The following is a 22,276-nucleotide window of genomic DNA, read 5'->3' as shown; positions in this document are numbered from 1 at the left end:
ATCAGATCTTGGTGAAATAGTGGCCATGGAATTCTTTGTCCTGTAAGTCCTCACCTGATAGAGAGTAACACACCACATAGAAAACCCCCTCCTAAAACACAGGTACCCCAAATCCATATCCAAGCTCCACAGTCTTTCAAAGTCTCTAGTAATTGGGGAAACTCTGTACTGATCTCCCCAAAACCAGAACCCCTTCCAAGGCCAGGGCCCATAGTTTGTAAGGAGGAGGCTGGCCTGCAGGTCCCTCCAGGAGCCTAGGGCACAAAAGCTTCCATGACAGGAACCTTTTTTAATAAAATGTCTGTATCATTTGCCAGTGCTCTACTACTACTGCTGCTGCTCCTCTTTCAATATTCCTTATCTGGCGGAATCTTTTTTTTAAAAAAACTTCTATAATATTGGGGAAAATCAGTCCTACTAATCTGCCAGTGCAGGAATTATTTTGACAACTTACTGCTACCAGTACATATATATACTTAAGTTGAAGAATTTATGTGGATATCATTTTTTTTATTACAACTACATTTTATATTATTGTACTCTGTATTTTAAATAAACTGCAACTTTGTAGAAAAATTGTAAAAAATTTTTTACAAAATGAACGTTTCCTTAGCACTACCATCTATTATATCCATTACTGCATTTTTTTTTAGGAGCAATAGGAAACTGCTCCAATAAGGTGTTTTAGCAGCCTATATAAAATATCTTCTGTTCTCTTTTTCCTTCTATACTTTTTCCCTCTATTTCTATCAGTAGTCTTTCTCTTGGTGCAGGCCTATACACATTTTCTTGAACAAATCTTAGTAATATTTTGTTCAGATTAGTGCAGTTAAATTATTTTATTTTTCCATGGAGATATTGTTTAAAAAAATAACCTCTTTTAGCTGCACCTCATAGACAGGCTGCTCTCTGACGTTCCAGGAAGCAATACACAGCAACAGGAAAATAACCAAAGTCCCCACACTAATCCCCTTGCGTATCCTATTTTATCTGATGCACTGAGCCGCTGCTAAAGCATCACTCGTCAACTAGAATCGGACGATATGACCAGATGCAGAAAATACCATTCTGTGCAAGAAGTTCCAACTCATGTTTAGGTCACCATGTTGATCACTGTGGGCATCGTCTGCTGCCTAGTATTGGGGAGTCTACCCTTTGTTTGTTTATCCTGCCCATCTCAATGCAGCTGCTCATTTTACTCACTAAGTGATGGAACAAAATCCAGGTATGTGCATTCTCCGAAACAACACGTTAGTGTCTTATCTTTCTGAATGCAATTTAAATTCTTAATTAGGTTTGAAACGTGTATCAAATCAATATATATATATATATATATTAAATCAATTTACACAGGCTGTTTATGTGCCAAAGGATTAACTTGTGAGCGCATAGTAATCTGATTTCAAAGAAAGAAGCCGTCTGCACTATATGCAGGCTACATAATTAACAGAAGAGCAAAGGATAGAGAGAAAGTAATTAATAATAATGTATTTATATAATACAGAAAAACAAACTATATAACATTTTTGTGATAAATCTAGGAAGGAGGTACAAGCTTCCTTGAAAGAATTTGGAAGAGGCGATATTGAATATCTAAATGCCCATTTAATGTGCCAATCAGTAGATAAACATGGATTTTTTAAAAAAAAATTCTGTATCTTCTTTTTTTAATAATATCTATTAAAAAAATATTGGAAATCTAGGATATGCACTTTTTATATAACTAAAGTATATTAAAAAGTAAAAATGGCAAAAAAAATGATATAACCCAACATGCATTTTATATATTGTGGAAACTATGAAGGCTTTCACAATAATTAACATGTTTCATATTTTCTTATTCAACTTTGTGATTTATGCATGGGTGTTACTGTGACCTTTGGTTTCACAAACATATGATATCGTTAAATCTTTGTGAATCACAAGATAAACATGGATTTTAAAAAATAAATAAACATTCTGTAATTCTTTCGTTAATAAAAACTACATATTAAAAAAATATTGAAAACCTAGGATATGCACTTTTTATATAACTATATTAAAAAGTAAAAATGGTAAAAAATTAATGATATAACCCAACATGCATTTTATATGTTGTGTAACCTATGAAGGCTTTAACAATTATTATTGTTATTTATTTTTTTATATAGCGCCTTCAAATTCTGTAGTGCTGTACAATGGATTAACGTGTTTCATATTTTCTTATTTAACTTTGTGCCTTATGCATTGGTGTTACTATGTCCTTTGGTTTCAAAAACAGAAATAGTAACAGACTATTTTAACCATTATCATTAAATTTAGATTAGCTGTTTACATAACAACTGTCTCACAGCATTTAGAATAATAATTAGCGAATTAGATTGTAATACTTGTTATTGTTCATCAGAGGTTTTCTGAATCTTTACATATATTTGGTTAACCTATTGTTTCATTATATAATGTTCTTACATAGTGGATCAAGTGGTTCCTAATTTTTATATCATCTTCTTTTTAATATTAAAGGGTAAAAATAAACACTTAGATCATATCAAAAAGATACAATTTCTTATAAAAATTGAAAAAATAGATAATAAAAAGTTAAACAGAATTTTTTTTAAAAACACAGAATTAATTTTAAGGTGCTGTACCAGATATTGCAAATGTAACACTTTTATCACTAACTCTAGAAATGGACTTCATTCCTAGTGCTGTTAAATGTCCAACCCCTTCCCAGAAACAATTCTTTAATCATGTAAAATGTTTTCTCATTCAGACAAAGCAGGCTTTGGTAGGTTGTTCCCTAGAAACTGAAAAGCTTTTTTAAAAGTAAAAATTAGAGGAAAGAAAACAACAAGAACTCATTATTTGCTTATCATTGTAGACAGTGCACCTAATGTGTGAACAGCACCCTTAAGTGAAATTATCAAATCAAAATTGTGCTTTGTCTTGGTGTTCCACCATGCTGTGGTTTAAATTTGCCTTTTGTTTATTTTCACAAGTGCTCTTCTTCCTTTACATGTTATGGGTATAATTCAGTGCCTATAGCTTGCCTCTGTGTTTTAAAGCCCTGAAACTTTACTGGGTGAGGTGATATAATACAGCTTGACACAGACAATAAAATTGCTGAGTTCAGAGACATGTTAGAAAAATCTTTCTTTCAAGTGGCCAGTTCCTTATTGAGTAAATTACAGACACAGTATGGGCCATGCTTCATCACAGTGGTGATTTGAGTGAGGGAATATACCAAGAGTTCCACTTTGAAGTATATAAAAGGTAATAATTTGTCCTTTGTTCCTGAAAGGCTACGAATAGCAGTGGGCACATGTAAGGACACTGAGTGCCGGATCAGGTAGGAGTCTCGATACAGGGGCAGGTTCAGAGCATGGCTGTAGGCCACTTTAATCTTTCTCTTGGGCACCACCTATAGCTGTTCTGAGCACAAGCAGGATATAAATTTGGGGTGACAAGCTCAGTGCAGGCAGGAAACTGGAAGCACACTGGCAAGGCAATAGGTTGGAGCACAGCTGGAAGCCCTCTGGCAGGGCGTACGGCTGGAGGCCCTCTGGCAGGGCACATGGCAGGAGCACGGCTGGAGGCCCTCTGGCAGGGCACATGGCAGGAGCATGGCTGGAGGCCCTCTGGTAGGGCACACGGCAGGAGCATGGCTGGAGGCCCTCTGGTAGGGCACATGGCAGGAGCATGGCTTAGAAGCCCTCTGGCAGGACACACGGCTTGGAAGCCCTCTTGCAGGGCACACGGCTTGGAAGCCCTCTGGCAGGGCACACGAATTGGAGGGTAGGCAAGTCAGGGACACGCCGGGGTCTGATACACAAGTCAGGATCGAGAATGTAGCCAAGGTCATACACAGGAATACATTTGCAACACCACTGGCGACCACCACTGGGGACTTTATGGTAGTGTATAGAGGGAAAGGGGTGACAAGCCTTGCTTATTCTGCAGTTCTTTAAACATGCCCACTGATATTCATTGATCCCTTTATGTAAGCCCTTTATTGATTGTCTTGTTTATTTGGTATCTGTCTGTTTTATTTCCCTCCTTTGATTCATACAGGATAAAAAGGCTATATGTTTCCCTAATAAACAATTGCTTTTTACTCCCTCTAAACCTTAACTTATAGTTCAGAAATCCTCACATATCACTTATCTGCTTATTTCTTGAACAGCACACCGTACCACCTTTTAGCTCCTCCTGTTAGTCTAAAGGTACAACTTCAATAGGTTGGTGTAAGATAACAATCAATATTTGGGAGCACACACATGTTTCAAAGTCACCCTGCGGTTAGCCTGATGCAACCAAGAGTGTTATACACAGAAAAGCAAATGGAAACACCATCACCATTCAGTAACATTGTCAGTTTTATGGTGTTTGTAAAGTAAAATACAACAGCAATTGTGCCTTCGTGAATAAAAATAATATATATTAATGTCCAACATGTTATGTGCAGTTAATCTACTTTAAGTATATGCACCACCGAATGCTGGGTGAACAGGTCACATGGGCATGCAACAACCACTAATCCCATTAAAGATCATGCTATGGGAATTAAAAAAAATGTGATGACTTAATTTATTAATTACTCGAAGATCAAGAACAGCAGGATAGGTACTTAGTATAAATAAGACTTCTGTTAATTCTAATTGCTGTGAGTCTCTGGCTATTTTGGCATCTAGCCCACGTACATGACATTCATTCTGAAGAGCTTATACATCAGCTGCATTTCAAATTGTGCCACATTTAATGTTGATATTAGTACTTTTGCTTATATACTTCATTTAAAATTCCATTGAATACAAATACACATTTTAACAAGGGTGTATTGTCCAAACAAAATCTGTTGTCCAATATGTTTCCATTTGATAAAACGTTTGTATGCAATATTAACCTTATGAAAGGGTTGTATATACTTGAATGCCGTCAAACGATGATGTGATATATATATGATGTGTATGTACACAAAATGACCAAAAATATGTTGACACTGTCCATCAAACTTATATGAGCTTATTGGACTTCCCATTCCAAAACCACAGGCATTAATATGGAGTTTCCTTTCCTCCTCTGTGGCTTTCCACAAGATTTTGGAGTGAATGAATTTGTGCCTATTCCGCCAAAAGGTATTGTGAGGTCAAGTATTGAGGTGTTCAATGAGGTTAAGGTCAGGGCTCTGTGGCGGCCACTTGAGTTCCTCCATACTTAACTTGTCAAACCATGTTTCAATGGAATTTGCCTTATGTCATGCTGGAACAGGACAATGCCTTCCCCAAACTGATGCCACAAAGTTGGAATTGTCAAAAATGTCTTTGTATGCGGGGCCTAGCCCACAACCTAAACACAGACCCAGACAATTATCTCTCCTTTACTAAACCTTACGGTAGGCACTTTTCTCCTGGCAGCTGCCAAACCCAGATTCGCCTGTGAAGCGTGATTCATCATTCCAGTGAACACATTTCCACTACTCCAGAGCCCTGTGATGGTGTACCTTACAGTTGTCCCTTTATGATTTCTCCTATTTAGTGATGGGAGTTATGATGTACTTTAGAGCATAACTCCCATAATTATATAATGAACAAGACATTGGCAGTGGTACAGGCTGCAGCATAACACCCATGACTCTTACACATTTACTAATCCACTCTCACTTTCACTCTATGTTTACGTACCTTTCCTCTGTCACTGTGACTTTTCCGGCTACAGCTCCTTTTCCTCCTCCTCTTCGTTCCTCTTCATCTGTGTCCTTCCGGTGCAGTGAGCGCGGAAGGCAGTGGGCGTGGCTTTAGTGTTGTCCACTGGGATATGATAGAAGATCCCGGTGCACAGCAGCAGTTGCCGCACGCATCGCAAGGGAGCAGGATTGGAGGTCTGCATTAACAGACTGCTCCCTTGATTGACTTTAAACTGGTTAGAGGGAGATCCTTGATCTCCCCAAATGAGCCTGCTCCTCTGTCCGTATGTAGAAGGGTGTCGGCGTGGTGGCACCCCCCCGATGAGTGGCACTCGGGGTGGATCGCTCCCCCCACTAGGTATGCTACTGCATCCAACTAATTTTAACATAACATAAATACAAAATGCAAATACAAAATGCAGTTATTAAACAGTAAACAGTGTGCAAATAGGCCAAAAACTATTCAGACAAGTTTCTTCCGTTTTTTGGCAATTCTTTTTTGGTCAACAAATTTCTTTCCCTACCCATTCAGTTTGGCTGAAAAAGTAAGGCCACTTTTAATTTGGGAACAAAACTTGTCTGGTGTCCACATCAATCTCTCACACTCATTCACATTCATTCTCTCACGTTTCCCTAATGTCACTGCCAACATACACATTTCCACGAATATAACCCGGCAGAAACTTTACGCCAAAATGGCGGCACTTGCAGTTACGTCCTCTAACCCCCAGTGGGGGAGAGGACATCAATGAAAGCGCCACTATATTGCTCTTAGTTCAAGTTAGTGCTGCATGTTCTTCACAAACAATTCAATCTTAGTTTCATCAAGTTGCTCTTGGAACAAAGCAGAGCAGAGGCTTCCACCAAGGTGTGCTGCCATGGACTCCATGCCTGTTCTATGTTTTGCATATGATAGGTGTCACATGTGCCCCTCAGGGCTCCGGTGACCTTAGTCTGCCTGTCCCTCCCACAAACCCTGGGACTCGGGTACCCGCAGGCATCCATCCTCTGCCTCACTCACCTCTGCCCAGCATGCAGGATGATCCTCCTCCCGAGATCAGTCCGCAGTGAACGCTGTCCCAGAGCGAGTCAGGGGACACCTCGCTACTAAAGTTTGTAGGCAGCAGTCACGCCCTCATAGGGCTCAGTGAGGTGATTGGTGAGGATTTAAAAATCCAGAATTTAATTCCACTGATACCCTGAAGTGTATCATGTAATTCTTGGCTTGTTTTTGACCTACTGTTGCTTGATGATTTGGTACTTTGCATCCAGCTTCGTGTATGACCCCGGCTAGTCTGCTTACCTGCGCCGTGTATGACCTTGCCTTATTTGTTGACCAGCTTTAGATTCCATGCTGATTTTGGAAATCTCTAATTAACCGAATTGTGCCCTAAGCCAAAGTTCTCTGCTAACTATTAGATTTGCTTGGTCTGCCAGCCTACTCAACCTACTCTACCTATACCAGAGCCTCCTCACTGTTGGGATTGCCTAGCCCCTGTTCGCGGCACTTTGGGTGAACCACTTGCTGTAGCTTTACAGGGTGAGGATATTCTATGGTGAGTGCCCAGGAAGAGTAGCCACAGTACTAAATCATCTCCATTTACAAATAATATGTCTAACTATGGACTGATGAATATGTAGACTCTGATTGTAGGTTTTATGAGATTTCTTTTTTGTGAGGCATAGTTCATATCAGCAGATGCTTCTAGAGAATACCAGACTCAATACATTTGAGTTTTTTAGCTCCAACACACACCTCCAATCCTGTTTCATTGACTGGACTCCAGTTTTGCTAACTCCTGTATCCAAGTAGCTATTGCTGAAGTCATTAGCCTAGGGGTTCACATACTTTCTCCAACCCACACTGTTAATATTTAAGTGATGCATGCAATATGAACAAGAACGATACAGTAATTTGAACTTTAAAAAAGGTTCACTCAGGCATCTGATTTTTTTTACATGTTTCATTTGAGGTCCAATATTTCAATTTAACCCCATAAACTATATTTTTTAAGTTAGACTAGGATAATTTTCCTTGGGGCATTTGACGTGTTTTGTGCAGCTGATTCCACATCATCCAAATTTATGGATGGACACGCATTTTTCAAATCCACCTACAAATTTTTCCATTCTTTTTTTTTGCGAATATGTGGCAAAACCTGATTTGTATTCATCAACACCCCTTGACTATAGCAAAATCCCACATTTATGCAATGCTTTTTGGACATTGCAGGGTAAAAATTGGAACATGCTCATCACTGTTATCAAGAGTACTGTCATGTTTTTTTTTCTTTACATATTCTGTTGCGGATTGTAGTCTACACAATCTCGTACACCGCTTGACTGCACTAAGGAGAGACTCTGAATCATTCCAATTCATTGAGTTTTTACCAGGGCTTGCCTCAGTAACTTTCCAAATAGGGATGAATCAAATTTTTATAGAATGAGCGTAAATTAAACGCAAAGCCCAGACTTTAAAGGACAGTCAATACAATACAAAGTTGAGTCTGTCTATTTCTCTTGATTTACACACACTGTACATTTTCCCATCTTTTTTTGTGAGGTTTTCTAAAAAACGGTATGGTTTTAGACCATATGGGCAAAAATGTCAAATTTTTATTTTGTTCCTTGCTATCTGCATTACATAATTAAATATGACTAAAGTAGTTGATCAAAAAACGTCAACCCCTCATTTGCTCATTTAATTATTTTACACCTTCTCTGGGCCCTGTGATTTGCACTTTTGCACTGGCACTGGCAGACATCACCACCAAGTCTGGACCTCTTTAAGGGTACCCCAGTCTGCTTATGCATTTGATTAGGGATTTGTGAACTAATTTTAGTTCCAGGATATACATTATAGCAAAATGTACCTAAAAACAAGTAATAAGGGCACAAATGTTATATAATTTGTCATAATTGGGCTCATGGGCCGGTAAGCACTTTGTGTTGTCTTTAATGTGCATTAATCTGACCAGTATAAGATATCTGCTCATTATTTTGGCAAATGAGGTTGAAAATACTGGATTTGTGCCCAGTAAGATTTCATAGTGTGCTTTTTAGCATACCCATACTCATAGTTAGTGCCCATAGCCAAAAGCGGCAGATCCCAATTGAGGGAGCTGAGGATATCATCCTCCCTCCCAAGATGGCCTGGGAGACGGCACAGCCGGCCCATCTCCCCAGCGGCAGGAGCACCAGGGAGGGGGTGCAGGTGGCATAACTCCCCAGCGGCTGAGTGAGTGCATGGGAGATGGCGCAGCCGGCCAGTCTCCCCAGCGGCAGCTCATAAGTCCGGGAGCGGAAGAAACTGTCCTTCCTCCCCAGTGGCAACAGGAGCACCAGGGAGGGGACGCAGGCACCGTCACTCCTCAACAGCTGAGCAAGTGCCTGAGAACCTGTGCAACCGGCCCATCCCTCCAGCAAGATCACCAGGGAGGGGATGCAGGTGGCATTACTCCCCAGCGGCTGAGTACACTCCAGGGAGAAGGGGTAGTCGGCACTTCTCTCCAGCAGCTGGTATGTTCATCGGGAGAGGCAGAGTTTGGCCGGGTGAGCACTGCACTTGTAGGGGCAATTGGGCTAGGGGACCAGTTGGGACGGGATGGACTGACTAACTTCAGAGTCATCCCGTCTTGGGTCTCCTCCTGTGTTAGTTTCTTTGCGATGGGGGAGAAATGTCACAGGGAGCCTCCGTGCCATGAGCTCCTGGAGGGGACTGAGTGCCAGCCTCCTTACTACAGACTATGGGCCCGGGTAAAGAGTGCCATGTTATCCTTTTGTGTGTTATTAATAAAAATTTATTTTATTATTTCCTTATTTCCTAACTCTTTACACAGCACACTAAGGTCTGGGAGATAATCTAATCAAGACAATGTGTATTCCTTATTTTAGTGGCGTCTGTATCCTTTTGTATTGTTAATCCCTTTACTGCCCCTGTTGTCTCTGGGATGCAGATTAAGGGGGCGGTTTGTATCCCAATATCTTCTTTTATGTTAATGTGTGTTTTGCTGGATATATCAGCTGTCTGTGTCTGAAATAAATCAGTTCTCCTCTTGTTGTACCTAAAGACTAGTCTTGCCTGGTTATTTGGGTACTGGATAGCGATATCCCTTTACTTTGCTTGGGGATATTGCCGAAGAATTGCTGGGAATTATTGTCCTGAAGGGAGAAGTCGCTCTTGGCGGAGAGGGACAACCTGAGGTCCCTGGTCGGTCCGTCACAACGTCATTCCCCGTTGATAATCTTGATGGTAGATTTACCATAAGCTTTATTTGCTTACCATGAAGTAATTCCCAAGCACATGGAGCCTAATCATTTTTACTTTGCTGAGTGATTTATCTCCATATGGATTTCAATATCTGTTGTATTATTTCCAAAATATTACCTTAATATACGGAAGGACTTGTAATGTTCAGCATACGGGTTGCAAGTACAGCCAAGTTACAAGAGGCTCAGTTGCTTGAGACATATGTGCCTAAAAACATGCTCAGTGTGAATTATCAAGTAATATCCAAATATATTTACAGAAAGGGAATTTATAAAAAGCCAAAGGAGAACAGAATGAGTTCAGTTAGGATGTAAATGTTGTGGTTGAAACTTTAGGCACCCTGGTGGATACATGTCGAATGGTAGAATACAAAAAACACTTCAAGTAGTCTCCCAAAATGGTTAAGACGGAGAAGTCCAGTGGGTACTTGCTAGAAAGGACTAACATCCTCAGAAAAATAAATGTCTCTGTAGGTGGATCATAAATGTAAGATAGGGAGGATTCAATTGGTAACAACATTTAAATCACATCTCTCTAGGCAAGGCTACAATTGGCACACACGTTGGCAGTCCCACATTGTGATGTATAAAGCATTTTTTTAAATTTCAAGCAGGTATTATCTGAGGTTCTAGATTGTGATATTGACTGTGTGGCAAGTATTATAAAAATATATTAAGTAACAGTTATAATATACATTTTTCAGCATAGTTGCGTGACATACCTATTTGAATTGTATGATAACATGTTTATTCCTTGTTTACTTAAGCAGAGAAGTAATTTGCGATGATCCTGAAATGACTTCAACACCAGTGAATATCCCAGTAGACACATTTAAACTTCGCATTGAGAAAACTTCAATTAAATGGGTACAAGGAGAAGCTTTCCACCTTCTTTCCAACCTAGAGTTTTTGTGGATGCCCTACAACTCTGTGGTGAGACTAAGCATGATCACATTACAAGGGCTGAATAAACTTCAGGAGTTAAGATTGGATGGCAATGCCCTAACCTCTTTCCCATGGGAAGCTCTTGCCAATACTCCTCACCTAAGGCTGCTGGATTTACACAACAATGAACTCTCCACTGTACCTAAAGATGCAGCCCGTTACATGAAGAACATTACATACTTAGATTTTTCCAGCAACAAACTCATTACCCTTCCCCAGGAACTTATTACATCCTGGCTGAATCTTCACTCGGCTTCATACCTCTCTAATGACCATTCTACACTTATTCTTGGTAAGTAATAATGTCAATGGGAATTCTGTGGTGATTGTATTCCTGTAATTTCTGATTCTCTCTTAGGTGGAGCACTTTCAAACGTCAAGGGTATTAAAAATTGGACAGGTGTCATGTTAACACTTTTGCTGTACTTTTGGGGAGATGTAGCAGTTCAGATGCGCAAGTATAGGTTGTACATGATACCAACCAGTCTTTTACATATGGCCTAGGATATAGTAGAATAAAAAATTCTGATTTTATTTAATTATACTAGTATAAAAATGGCACATATTGCAGAACAGCATGCTAAAAAGGCTGTTTATACAAGGTTTGAATTGACAGCATACTTGGGGAAAAGCAATCCAGTTTTCCCCAAGTATAACAAAGTTTACTTTTATACCATTTACAGTGGCAAGAAAATGTAAGAAAACCTGTGCAGTTACCAGCATTTATGTATACATTTGTCTTAAATTATGATCTTCACACCACTACGTATGGAAAAAGTGGGCAACGCATACAAACATGCAAACATCATCTCAATCAGGAAGTATGGTGGTGGGAGCATCTTGATTTTAGGCTGCTTTGCTGCCTCGGGGCCTGGGCAGCTTGACATCATCAAGGGGACAATGAATTGACAAGTTTATTAAGGTATCAAACAAGATAATGTAAGGGTGGATGTTCACCAACTGAAGTTCTGTAGAAGCGATATAATTCAGCAGGACAATTACTCTAAATATCAAAGTAAATCTACTACAAAATGCCTTAAAAAATAAAATCCACCTCTTGGAGTGACCCAGAGGCCAGACCTTAAACAATTAGAGATGCTGTGGAATGACCTGAAGAGAGCCGGTCACACCAGACACCCTAAGAATATGGCCAAGCTTAAGCAGTTCTGCAAAGAGGAATTGTTGCTTGTTGCTTGTTTGAGGTCATTGCTGCCGAAGCAGCTTCAATCAGTTATTAAATCCAAAGGTTCACTTACATTTCCCACTAGCACTGTGAATGGGTTTTTTTTTTTAAATTATCTTTTGTAGAAAAAGGACAAGAAAAATACATACAACATATATACTAACAATCAGTAATGAGAAAAACCACTAAAATATTGCTTCCAACACATAATACTACAGTTTAAAATTCAGAGATGGAGCTAGGGAAGAAAAGAAGCACTGTGAATGTTTAATGGATGTGTTCAATAAAGTCATGAAAGATTATGATTGTTTTTGTGTTATTAGCTTAAGCACATTGTATTTCTCTATACTTAAATTAGATGTAGAACAATATGAACAAGTAATGCAGAAAACTAGGTAATTACAAATTTACGTTTTCTTGTCACTGTATATTTTATAAGTATATCACCCTAGCAGTAAAGGGAAGAGGTAATATATTTATTCTGTAGATTTTATCTTATAGCAATCTTCAGTAATACATATGACATGTATTTAGAGATTGCTAGGAGATTCCATAGCACTATTACAATTGTGGGAAAAAGAAAAATAACATAGGTCAAAACATGTAAGCAAGAAATCCACCACTTTTTAGTAGGTTCTGGGTGTTTCTTGGGAATTAATTTGTAAGAATATGCTCAGAGTCAGGGCTTCACAATCAGTATTGTGCATTCACTGGTCCCTTGAAATGTCCAGTTATGGATGGGCAAGTATTTCATTTGTCTTGCATATCCACATCCAGTGTCATTGTGCATGTCCAAAACATGGGGCAACTTGCCTTTTACATGGGGTCAAAGATCTGGGCCATGACCTGACCCCTGCAATGCTCAGTTTGTCCATCTGTATGGCTGGCCAACCCACCTCTAATACATTCGGCAAATACAAATATACATGACATCTTGTTCAACTTCCAATGTGGAAAAAGTATATGCCTTTGATAAAGATATGTACTTTCCTTATGTAATGAAGACCCTCCCTTACACGCATTTATTGGCTGGTTCTAGTTCCTGTCCAATCAAAATGCTTCTCCACATTGTTGGTTCTGAATTTTTCCAGGCACATTAATCCTTCATGTAACTGGCTGGAAAATTCAACCACTCTCTTTTTATGCTTCAGGAAATATTGGAAATATTATTGAATATCCCAGCACTCTCCAGAGGGCAGCAACATGGAGGGGCAGCTGGTAGCACTGTTCTAGGTTAGGCCTAGGGCAGCTTCAAGGGTAAATATGCCACAGCTTAGGATGTTTACAGCATAACAGTCAGCAATGTGTTTCTACTATATTTGTATGCATCTGCTAAAACATATATAGCAGTAACTTAGTCTGAATTGTGCATTATTTCTCTAATTTTTAGAATACAGAATAACAGCCTTATGTTGAACCTTTTTGTCATATAACTGTGTTCTTGTACGAACGCTCTTCTCTATAACATTTGAAAAACACATAGAACATTGGCATCTTTACAGACAGATATATATTTATTTTATGTTTGCAGGTCTTCAGGACAACCCTTGGCTGTGTGATTGCCGCTTGTATGAAATGGTTCACTTTTTGAACTTCAAGTCTCCCTCAGTAGCATTCATAGAGCCCCGACTAAAATGCTTTTCCCCCCAGAGTCTCGCTGGTGTGCTTTTTAGCCAGGTGGAGTTGAAAAAATGTCAAAGCCCAGTGATACACACATCTGTGGAGAAATTTAAGACGATGGTTGGCAGCACAGTGTTACTGAAGTGTGGCACTATGGGTATTCCCATCCCCGTTCTTAGCTGGAGGAGAAGCGATGGCTGTCAAATTAATGGAACAGGTCAGTTATGGAAATATACATGTCAGGAATTGTATACATTAATTCCCATATAATATACAGTGTGACGGCCCTTGGTTAATAAGTGCCATCCATAACAGTTATTGTGACCATCTGAGGTTAAATAATGCCATGTCTGATCAGTTACCGTTTTTATGATGTATTCCATTTCTATATGTGTGCTGTGTATTATCTATACTTCATTGCCCTTCCCGTCTTACCCCATCCGTGTACCATCTGCCCTGCCCACAGACTTTGGCTCTTGTAGCCCATATTTGCTAGTGTGCTTGGGATCATTGTCCTGTTGCATGACCCAAGCTTTTCAGCTAAGCTTTAGCTGTTGGACAAATGGCCTCACATTTGACTCTAGAATACATTGGTATAGAGAGGAGTTCATGTCGAGTCACTGACTGCAATGTTCCCAGGTCCTGTGGCTGCAAAACATGCCCAGATCATCACCCCTCCAACACCGTCCTTGACAGTTGGTATGAAGTGTTTGTGCTGATATGCTGGGTTTGGTGTTTGCCAAATATGACAGCTTATGGCCAAACATCTCCACTTTGGTTTTGTCTGCTCAAAGGACATTGTTCCAGAAGTCTTGTGGTTTCTTCCGATGCAATATTGCAAACGAGCTGTGCTGCCATGCTCTTTTTACAGAAGAGGCTTTCTCCTTCCAAACAAACCATACATACTTACTAACTTTAACATTTAACATGCTGAGACCTGTAGAGTCTGAGATGTAGCTCTTGGGTTTTTTGCAACCACTCTGAGCATTGCATTGTCTGACCTTGGGGTACATTAGCTGGGAACTCTACTCCTGAGAAGATTGGCAAAAGTCCTGAATGTTTTCCACTTTTTCCCTGTAGAATTATGGACTTCAAATTGTTTGGAAATGGCCCTATAACCCTTCCCTGGTTAATGGGCAGCAACAATTGCTTCTCTAAGATCATTGCTGATGCCTTTTCTCCTTGGCATTGTGTTAACATATACCTGACTGCTCCAGGCGAGCAAACTGCTAAAAGTCTGCCTTTTGTAGAGGTGATCACACTTGCTGATGATCAATAAACCAAGGGCATTTGATTAGCAGTGTCTGTCTGCTACGTAGCATCTTAATTCCTATGGATGCAGTAAGGGTGTACTTCAGGCGAATATTAGTGTCTATTGTTCGTGTTTGTTTTTTGCCGTTTTTTGTAGAAGGGGTTAATACGAGGTTAACGCGGTACGCACTACGCAGCAGCTTTGGCACCAGGATTTTAAAGGTCCGTACGAGCAACTCTACTGATTGCCGGTAGGTCGCACCTGGGCTTCATTGGTTGATGGTAGAGGAGCCCCCTGCTGGTGACCAATCGAGTCGCTCATACAGACTTTTAAAATCCTGGTGCCGAAACTCGTACACTCCAGGAGTTAAATGTCTGTACGGGTGACAATTAGAGTCGCTCGTACCGACCTTTAACTACTGACGGTTAAACTCCGCCCGGGCTCCTGCTCCAGGAGTTAACGGTCCATACAAACGACCAGTAGAGTCTCTCATAAAGACCTTTAACTCCTGACCATTGGTCACCCTGGTCCAAGAGTTGAAGGTCTGTACGAACAACTCTACTGGTTGCCGGCAGGGAGCTCCTCTGCCATCAACCAATGAGGTGCAGTTGCCAATAGAGTCGCTCGCATGGCCCTTTAACACCTGACGGCGAACTTACGGATTTCCGCTCCCATCAACCCCTGCGATGCTGCGTAAGCTAGATGGGGAAGGGACCAGGGAGCTTAGTAAACAAAGACGAATACGAAGATTCTTCATGTTGTATGTGTTCCTCTTCGTATACGTTTTGCCGCTGCCATGTTTGTTTCTTTGGTATTCGGGCGGAACAACGAAAACGCACCCTTCGTGTTCGTTTTCATGTTGGCCCGAATACGAATGCACAAGTCTAATTATTACTACATGTTCTATTCCTATTACCCTAAAGCCTGCCACACTTTGCTGATGTTTCTTACGGTTTGATAGCAAAACAGGAGTCTCCTCTCCAATTTGAATTACTGTTTATTAGGTTGGTAAAGCTAAGGGGCTTTGCCTTCAGGGTCATAGGCCCCTCATAGAGCTTAACTGTCCCCACCCCTCTGTTTGCCAGAATACAAATGCACAAGTCTAATCTAAACATATTTTGTTGCAAGCAATTTTTGTCATTGCTGCAATATAGCTTATTGAACAACTTAACATGCCAACAGGGCTGGAGAAAGGATTTTTGCCTCCCCCTTGGCTCCCATCAGGTATTCCACTCTTGGGACAACTTAACAGAGTCATGTGAGAGCATCACAGTCAGGGAAGACTTCCATCCTGTGGTGGCTTCCCATGTTCTCTTCTTTTCGGTCCTGTATCCTCTGGCTTGAGTTGACGATTGTGGCCTTTAGTGTAGCCGCGCCACACAAGATGGCCGCAAGTTTCCTGTTGGCAAAATCACTAATGGAAACTTGCATTAATACTAGCAAAAGTGAAAAAAAGGAGATGCAAGTGTTTGTGAGATAGAGAATTTGTGAACTGCCTGCATTTTCAAATTTGCTATTTGCCTGTGACTTAAATGCCCCCTTTCATAGGTCGACAAATGGAAGATTGCGGACTTTAGGGATCATTCCAGGAGGTGACCTTTTTTCCTTACTGGTGGGTGCCTCCTACTAGAGAGACTCAGGGGTAGATTTTTATTTCACTTAGCCCCTCTCCATCTCAGAGGACAAGGATGGTGGGAGGAGGAGGGTACTTTATTTATTTTTACCTTTCTGACTACAATAGGCAGAGGATGGTGAGGGTAGGATTAATTACTTAAATTAACCCTCATCCCATTGGGAACAAGATGGAGGTGAGAAGGCTGCATAGCTGGTAGGGGTCTTAGAAAATTTAACTCCCATATCCATAATAGCAGGGGATGGGGGTATAAAGTGGCATACAACCCCCATATTTATTTCATTATCCTCTCCCCCAAAAAAGAGATGGTGGCAATTGTTGGACCCCTCTTCGTTAATAGCGGGTACTTGTGTATTTACTTTTGATAAATGAGATACACCGATCAGCCATAACACTACTATCACTGAATAACACTGATAATCTTTTTATCATAGCACTTGTCAGTGGATGGGATATATTAGGTAGCAAGTTTCATCCTTAAAGTTGATGTGTTAGAAGCAAGGGCCAAATTGTGATGGCTAGACGACTGGATTAGAGCATCCCCAAAACTGCCTTGACCATGGAGCAATTAAAGAAGGTGGCCTGGTCTAATGAATCACGTTTTCTTTTACATCACGTGAATGGCTGCGTGTGTGTGTGTCACTTACCTGGAGAACACATGGCACCAGGATGCACTATAGGAAGAAGGCAAGCAGGCGGAGGCAATGTTCAGCAGGAAAACCTTGGGTCCTTCCTTTCATGTGTATGTTACATGTGACACGTACCACCTACCTAAGCATTGTTGCAGACCATGTAACCCTTTCATGGACACAGTATTCCCTGGTTGCATTGGCCTCTTTCAGCAGGACAATGCGCCCTGCCATAAAGCAAAAGTAGTTCAGGAATGGTTTGCGGAATGCAACAATGAGTTCAAGGTGTTGGCTTGGTCACCAGATTTCCCTGATCGCAATCCAATCGAGTCCAGTCCATGGGGGTCCCACCTCACAACTTACAGGAGTTAAAGGATCTGCTGCTAACGTCTTGGTGCCAGACACCACAACACACCTTCAGAGGTCTAGTGGAGCCCATTCCTTGACGGGTCAGGGCTGTTTTGGCAGCAAAAGGGGGACCTTCACAATATTAGGCAAGTGGTCATAATGTTATGGCAGATCGTTGTATATGTAGCAAGGATTCTGGGTTTTCAGCTTATACATTATGACACACCGGTGAACGCATGCGAGTTCTATGTGAACTTTTGTAAAAATTTGTCACAGGAATACGTTCACAGACAACTCACTAGTTGTTTTGCAAGTGTTAGTAGTCAGTTGAGTTAAGGATTGCATGCTAATTACTAAATAGGCCCAAAAAACTATAAAATATACAAACTCCAAGAAGCGTCACATTTTTACTTATGTATGCAATTACAGAGAATAGTATTATTTGGTGAAAATTCAGCATTTCAGTCTACCCCAACCTCTCTCTTTATCTCTCCATCCTATAGTCATCCAAAATAATACAAAATGAAAAACAAAAATCCACATACTGTGAAATAAGGGAAGAGAAGAGAGGTGGCATTCTTCCTTGTTGCTTTCCCCTAATGCATTTCCCGGGTTATGATTCCTACCCCCCTTCATGATTTGACCATTCTCACCATTGATTGGCTGTTTTAAGCATTAAATACAATGAGAGCTCTTTTGGTACTTATGCACTGGGGGTCCTCATTTAACCTACAACATATTACTGAACCAGGGCTAGAGCTTGTTACCATTATGTATAGAACAGATGAACAATTACCTGCACAGAAAATAGCTGGGGCTGGTGGGGAAAGGGGCCACCACATATATTTGACATGACCTCTCAACTACCTTATGCATTAAAGTGCAAATGATGGCTGTAGTGTCCCTTTAAGGAATATATGATTGCTTCAATCCAAAGCAACACAACTGTCAAATATGTCAATATATGAGCTGGAGATTTTGATCTGAATTTTTTGAACTTGTTTTTTCTGTTGTTCTTTGTAGTTCAGCAGGAAAGTGATGGAATGAGCTGGTCCATTTTAAAGTTACCAAATGTGTCCTCTAAAGATACTGGAGAGTATATATGTAAAGCAAAAAACATTCTGGGGATGACGGAGGCCTTTATCTCTGTACTAGTCACAGACACAAACACCACAGATGAACCCAATGACAATGGTATGTAGATGGAAAAGTAGTGGTATTCAGACTGGAAAATACAATTATTTTTTCAAAATACTTTTCTATTGTCTTTTTTCCATTAGACAGGTATCTTTTAACAGAAATCAGCCAAGACAAGCAGAAATATAGAACAAATAGCAACAATGACGCTCTTAACAAGAATGTTCAGAATATGAATCCAGTTTCAGGTACAGACATGAGATCTCAAATCTCACCAACTAAGGCACCCGGAAGTGAATGGTTGGTAAGAGGTGTGAAGGTAATTGGAGATACAGACCACAGTGTGTCTTTGGCATGGAAAGCACCCCTTGCCAAAAATGTTACCATTTTTAGCGTCCTCTATGCAATATTTGGAAAAACAGAGATGAAAAGGATTAATGTTGACCCTGGTAAGACTAAGATCACAATTGATGGATTGATCCCTCAAACCAAGTACATTGCCTGTGTCTCTGTAAAAGGTATAATACCTAGAAAGGAGCAATGTATTATCTTTTCCACAGATGAAGCTGCCACTGCAGGTGGAACCCAAAAACTGATCAATGTTGTGGTTATTAGTGTGGCCTGTATTATAGCTGTACCTCTAACCTTGGTGGTCTGCTGTGGTGCTTTAAAAAGAAGATGCAAAAAAGGCTTGGGACGTAAATCAAGGGACATACAGGACTCTTATGTGACATTCGAGAGTCTGTCTGCAACAGCCAAAACAAAGGTGACTGGCGAGGAATATCTGACCAGAAACCATCTTGATGAATCTAACAGACTGTTATCGGCCCGTTCAAGTGTGGATTCTGAGGCAATACCAAAAGCAGGACAGCCAAATGAGTTCTTTTGTTAATGCAGTTAATCTAAATTTTATGAGTAGCAGTACCATTGTGATTGTTTCTGTCAAACATATACTCTTAACTACACAATGTGCCAGCTCACTACTTCTATGGAGATATTGTCAACGTACGCCATAGTGCTACAGCAATGCTCCTGGATAATAAAATTGTCTGTTATAGTACTCAAGAGATTGAAAGAGAGATGCCAGAGAGATGGGGATGAGAGAGAGAAAGATGGAGATGAGAGAGAGAGAGATGGAGGATGAGAGAGAGAGATGGAGGATGAGAGAGAGAGAGATGAAGGATGAGAGAGAGATGGAGGATGAGATAGAGAGAGGGAGAGAGAAAGAGTTGGAGGAGATGGGTAGAGAGAAAGAGAGATGGGGTTAGAGAGAGAACGATAGGGAGAAAGGGAGAGAGATGAGAAGAGAAAGATAGGGGGAGAGAGATAAAGATGGGGAGAAAGGGAGAGAGAGAGAGAGAGAAGAAGAGAGAGAGATATAGGGGGGTAAAGAGATATGGGGGAGACAGAAAGAGAGATATATGGGCTCCTGCCAGGACTTCTTTCTGGTTTCTTAGTTATTGTTCCTTTTATTTTCTTTCTTACAATTTGAACCCATTTGTTTGTGCATATGGATCTAGGTTACCGGCTGCGCCTTTTTTTCTCCGGCGACAACTTTGCTCTCTCTGCGTCAACTGGTTTGTCCGCATAGCTGTATGTTTTTACATATTTGGTCTGGTAACATGTTTACTGTTTGTTATTACCTTTTCCTGTATTGCTTTCTCCATATGCAAAGTTATACAAAAAAATGAAAAAGATATCAATAAAAATATAAATTAAAAAAAAGAGAGATATATGGGCAAGGGAGAGAGAGAGAGATTCGGAAAGATGATGGGGAAAGAGAGATTGCCTCATGGTTTCTGTTTGTTAGGCCACACCCACTTTTATTAATAGCCTGAACCCAGCTAACCCCTCCTCTTCCTTTAAGCTGTGGCTATAATTGCTGAGCTGATTCAGTTGCTCGTTGCCCTATTGTGCCTGGCTGATGTTCCTATTTCTTGTATACAGATTCCTGACTGTGAGTACCTCTCCATTCATCCAGAGGTCCAGTGAATTCTCTTGGGCTACTATGGCTTTATCAACTTCCTTATTAGTACGACATAAGTACATAGTTAAGAAATAAGGAAGCTTTGTCAAACACTAACTTACATCCACCAAGCAAGCCTAAAAACTTGTTTTTCCCACAGAAATCCTATAGTGCAGGATATATATGCAAATCACATTACCAACAACTTTTTGCCTCTAAATCCACTTTACACATGGATCTCTTCGAGCTCACATCTATTGCGCTAGACAGCTTTTAAACAAACTAAAAGGACAATAGGTGAAGTGCAATATCTTACAACCAATATGTACCGTGGCAGAATGCCTCACAACCTTGTTCCAACATCACTGAAGAGCATATCACTTGTGGTTTATTTTTATGTTAACTATTTGTTTCCCCAGCTGTTCGCCCTTACACCGTGATTATCAGCATCTCTTAGACTTTTACAGGTCTCGGCGAGAGAGAGCGTGCCAAATAACCACTGAACAAAGGTTAAGCCCGGCTGGTTGGGCGCTCTCCCTGTACTAGACAGCGGCAGGTAGGTACATCAACTATTGGTCGCTCACAGGTACGCATTGCCCTGAGTGGTCATCAGAGACAAGCCCTCAGAACACCATGTAGGGATGGAGAAGTAGCTCCCATTGGTGGCTACTCCTGCCAGCCCGTATGTCCTTACACAATGTAAGGACATACGGGCTGGCAGGAGTAGCCACCAATGGGAGCTACTTCTCCATCCCTACATCGTCGCTGCTTCTCTCATTGGCTGGTGAGTTATGCATTTATTCCATAATTCTTCATAATATCTTCAACAAACGTCCAGGCCTCGGACGAGAACTCCATGCCTCGGATGGTGATCTTCTGTCTCCTCCACTATGCGGACAAACTGCTGGAGGGATTGTGACGGAACCCTCCATCACTGGGACCACTGGAGAGGCCTGACTGCCAGCCTCCTCCCTATTAACTATGGGCCCTGACTTTGTAAAGACTTCTGTGTCACCCCCAGCAGTATCATCTCATCACTGGTTGAGGGGATTATCTCCGCCAGGATCTGCAACCAGGGAGTGACCACCATTGCTTCAGTTTAATGTTGTATAAATCAGTCTCCCCCCTATTGTATTGTTAATCTCGTTACTGCCCCTGTTGTCTCTGGGAGATTAAGATGGCGGTTTGTGCCCCAATATCTTATTTTATGTAAATGTGTGTTTTGATGGATATATCCAGCCCTGTGTGTCTAAAATAAATCAGTCTTCGTTTGGTTTTACCCTACACTGAGTCTAGGCTAGTGACTGGGGAACCGGGGAAAGTGTGTTGTCCCAGGCTAAGGGAGCACAAGACAGCGGAGGTAGTCGGTCGGACTAGCCAGCTCCATGACATTGGTGGCATCGACCGGATTGCTTCTTAGTCTGGGAGACACTTCCTTTTTACCGGGATTAACCGACAGGACGGCAGCTCCGTGACAGGGATATCATTCACAGCGTAGCATCAGTTACCGAAACCGACCACTGTTACTTTTCCAAGATTACTCAGCCGCGGTGACAGCGAAATGCCAGGCTCTCACCCGACTGTAACATGCTTTATCAAAAGAAAATCAGGTTTGCCCTATTCTACCCAGCT

At 40.9% G+C, this 22,276-nt stretch overlaps 1 protein-coding gene across 1 annotated transcript; it reads left to right on the top strand.

The window, feature by feature from the left end:
• Positions 1 to 1,103: 1,103 nt before the first annotated feature.
• On the top strand, positions 1,104 to 19,570 carry LOC149298886 (leucine-rich repeat, immunoglobulin-like domain and transmembrane domain-containing protein 1). Its single transcript, XM_089486979.1, is given in 5 exon segments — positions 1,104 to 1,225; positions 10,702 to 11,168; positions 13,591 to 13,896; positions 18,565 to 18,779; positions 18,824 to 19,570. Coding segments are annotated over 5 exon segments (1,857 nt in total).
• Positions 19,571 to 22,276: the final 2,706 nt, after the last annotated feature.

Source organism: Sceloporus occidentalis, unplaced genomic scaffold (genome assembly GCF_023333645.1).
Source record: "Sceloporus occidentalis isolate IW3139 unplaced genomic scaffold, rSceOcc1.0.p SCAF_30, whole genome shotgun sequence".
NCBI classification, from domain to species: domain Eukaryota; kingdom Metazoa; phylum Chordata; class Lepidosauria; order Squamata; family Phrynosomatidae; genus Sceloporus; species Sceloporus occidentalis.
Note: the sequence above shows the minus strand (reverse complement) of the source record. Positions and strands in the feature narration are given on the sequence as shown.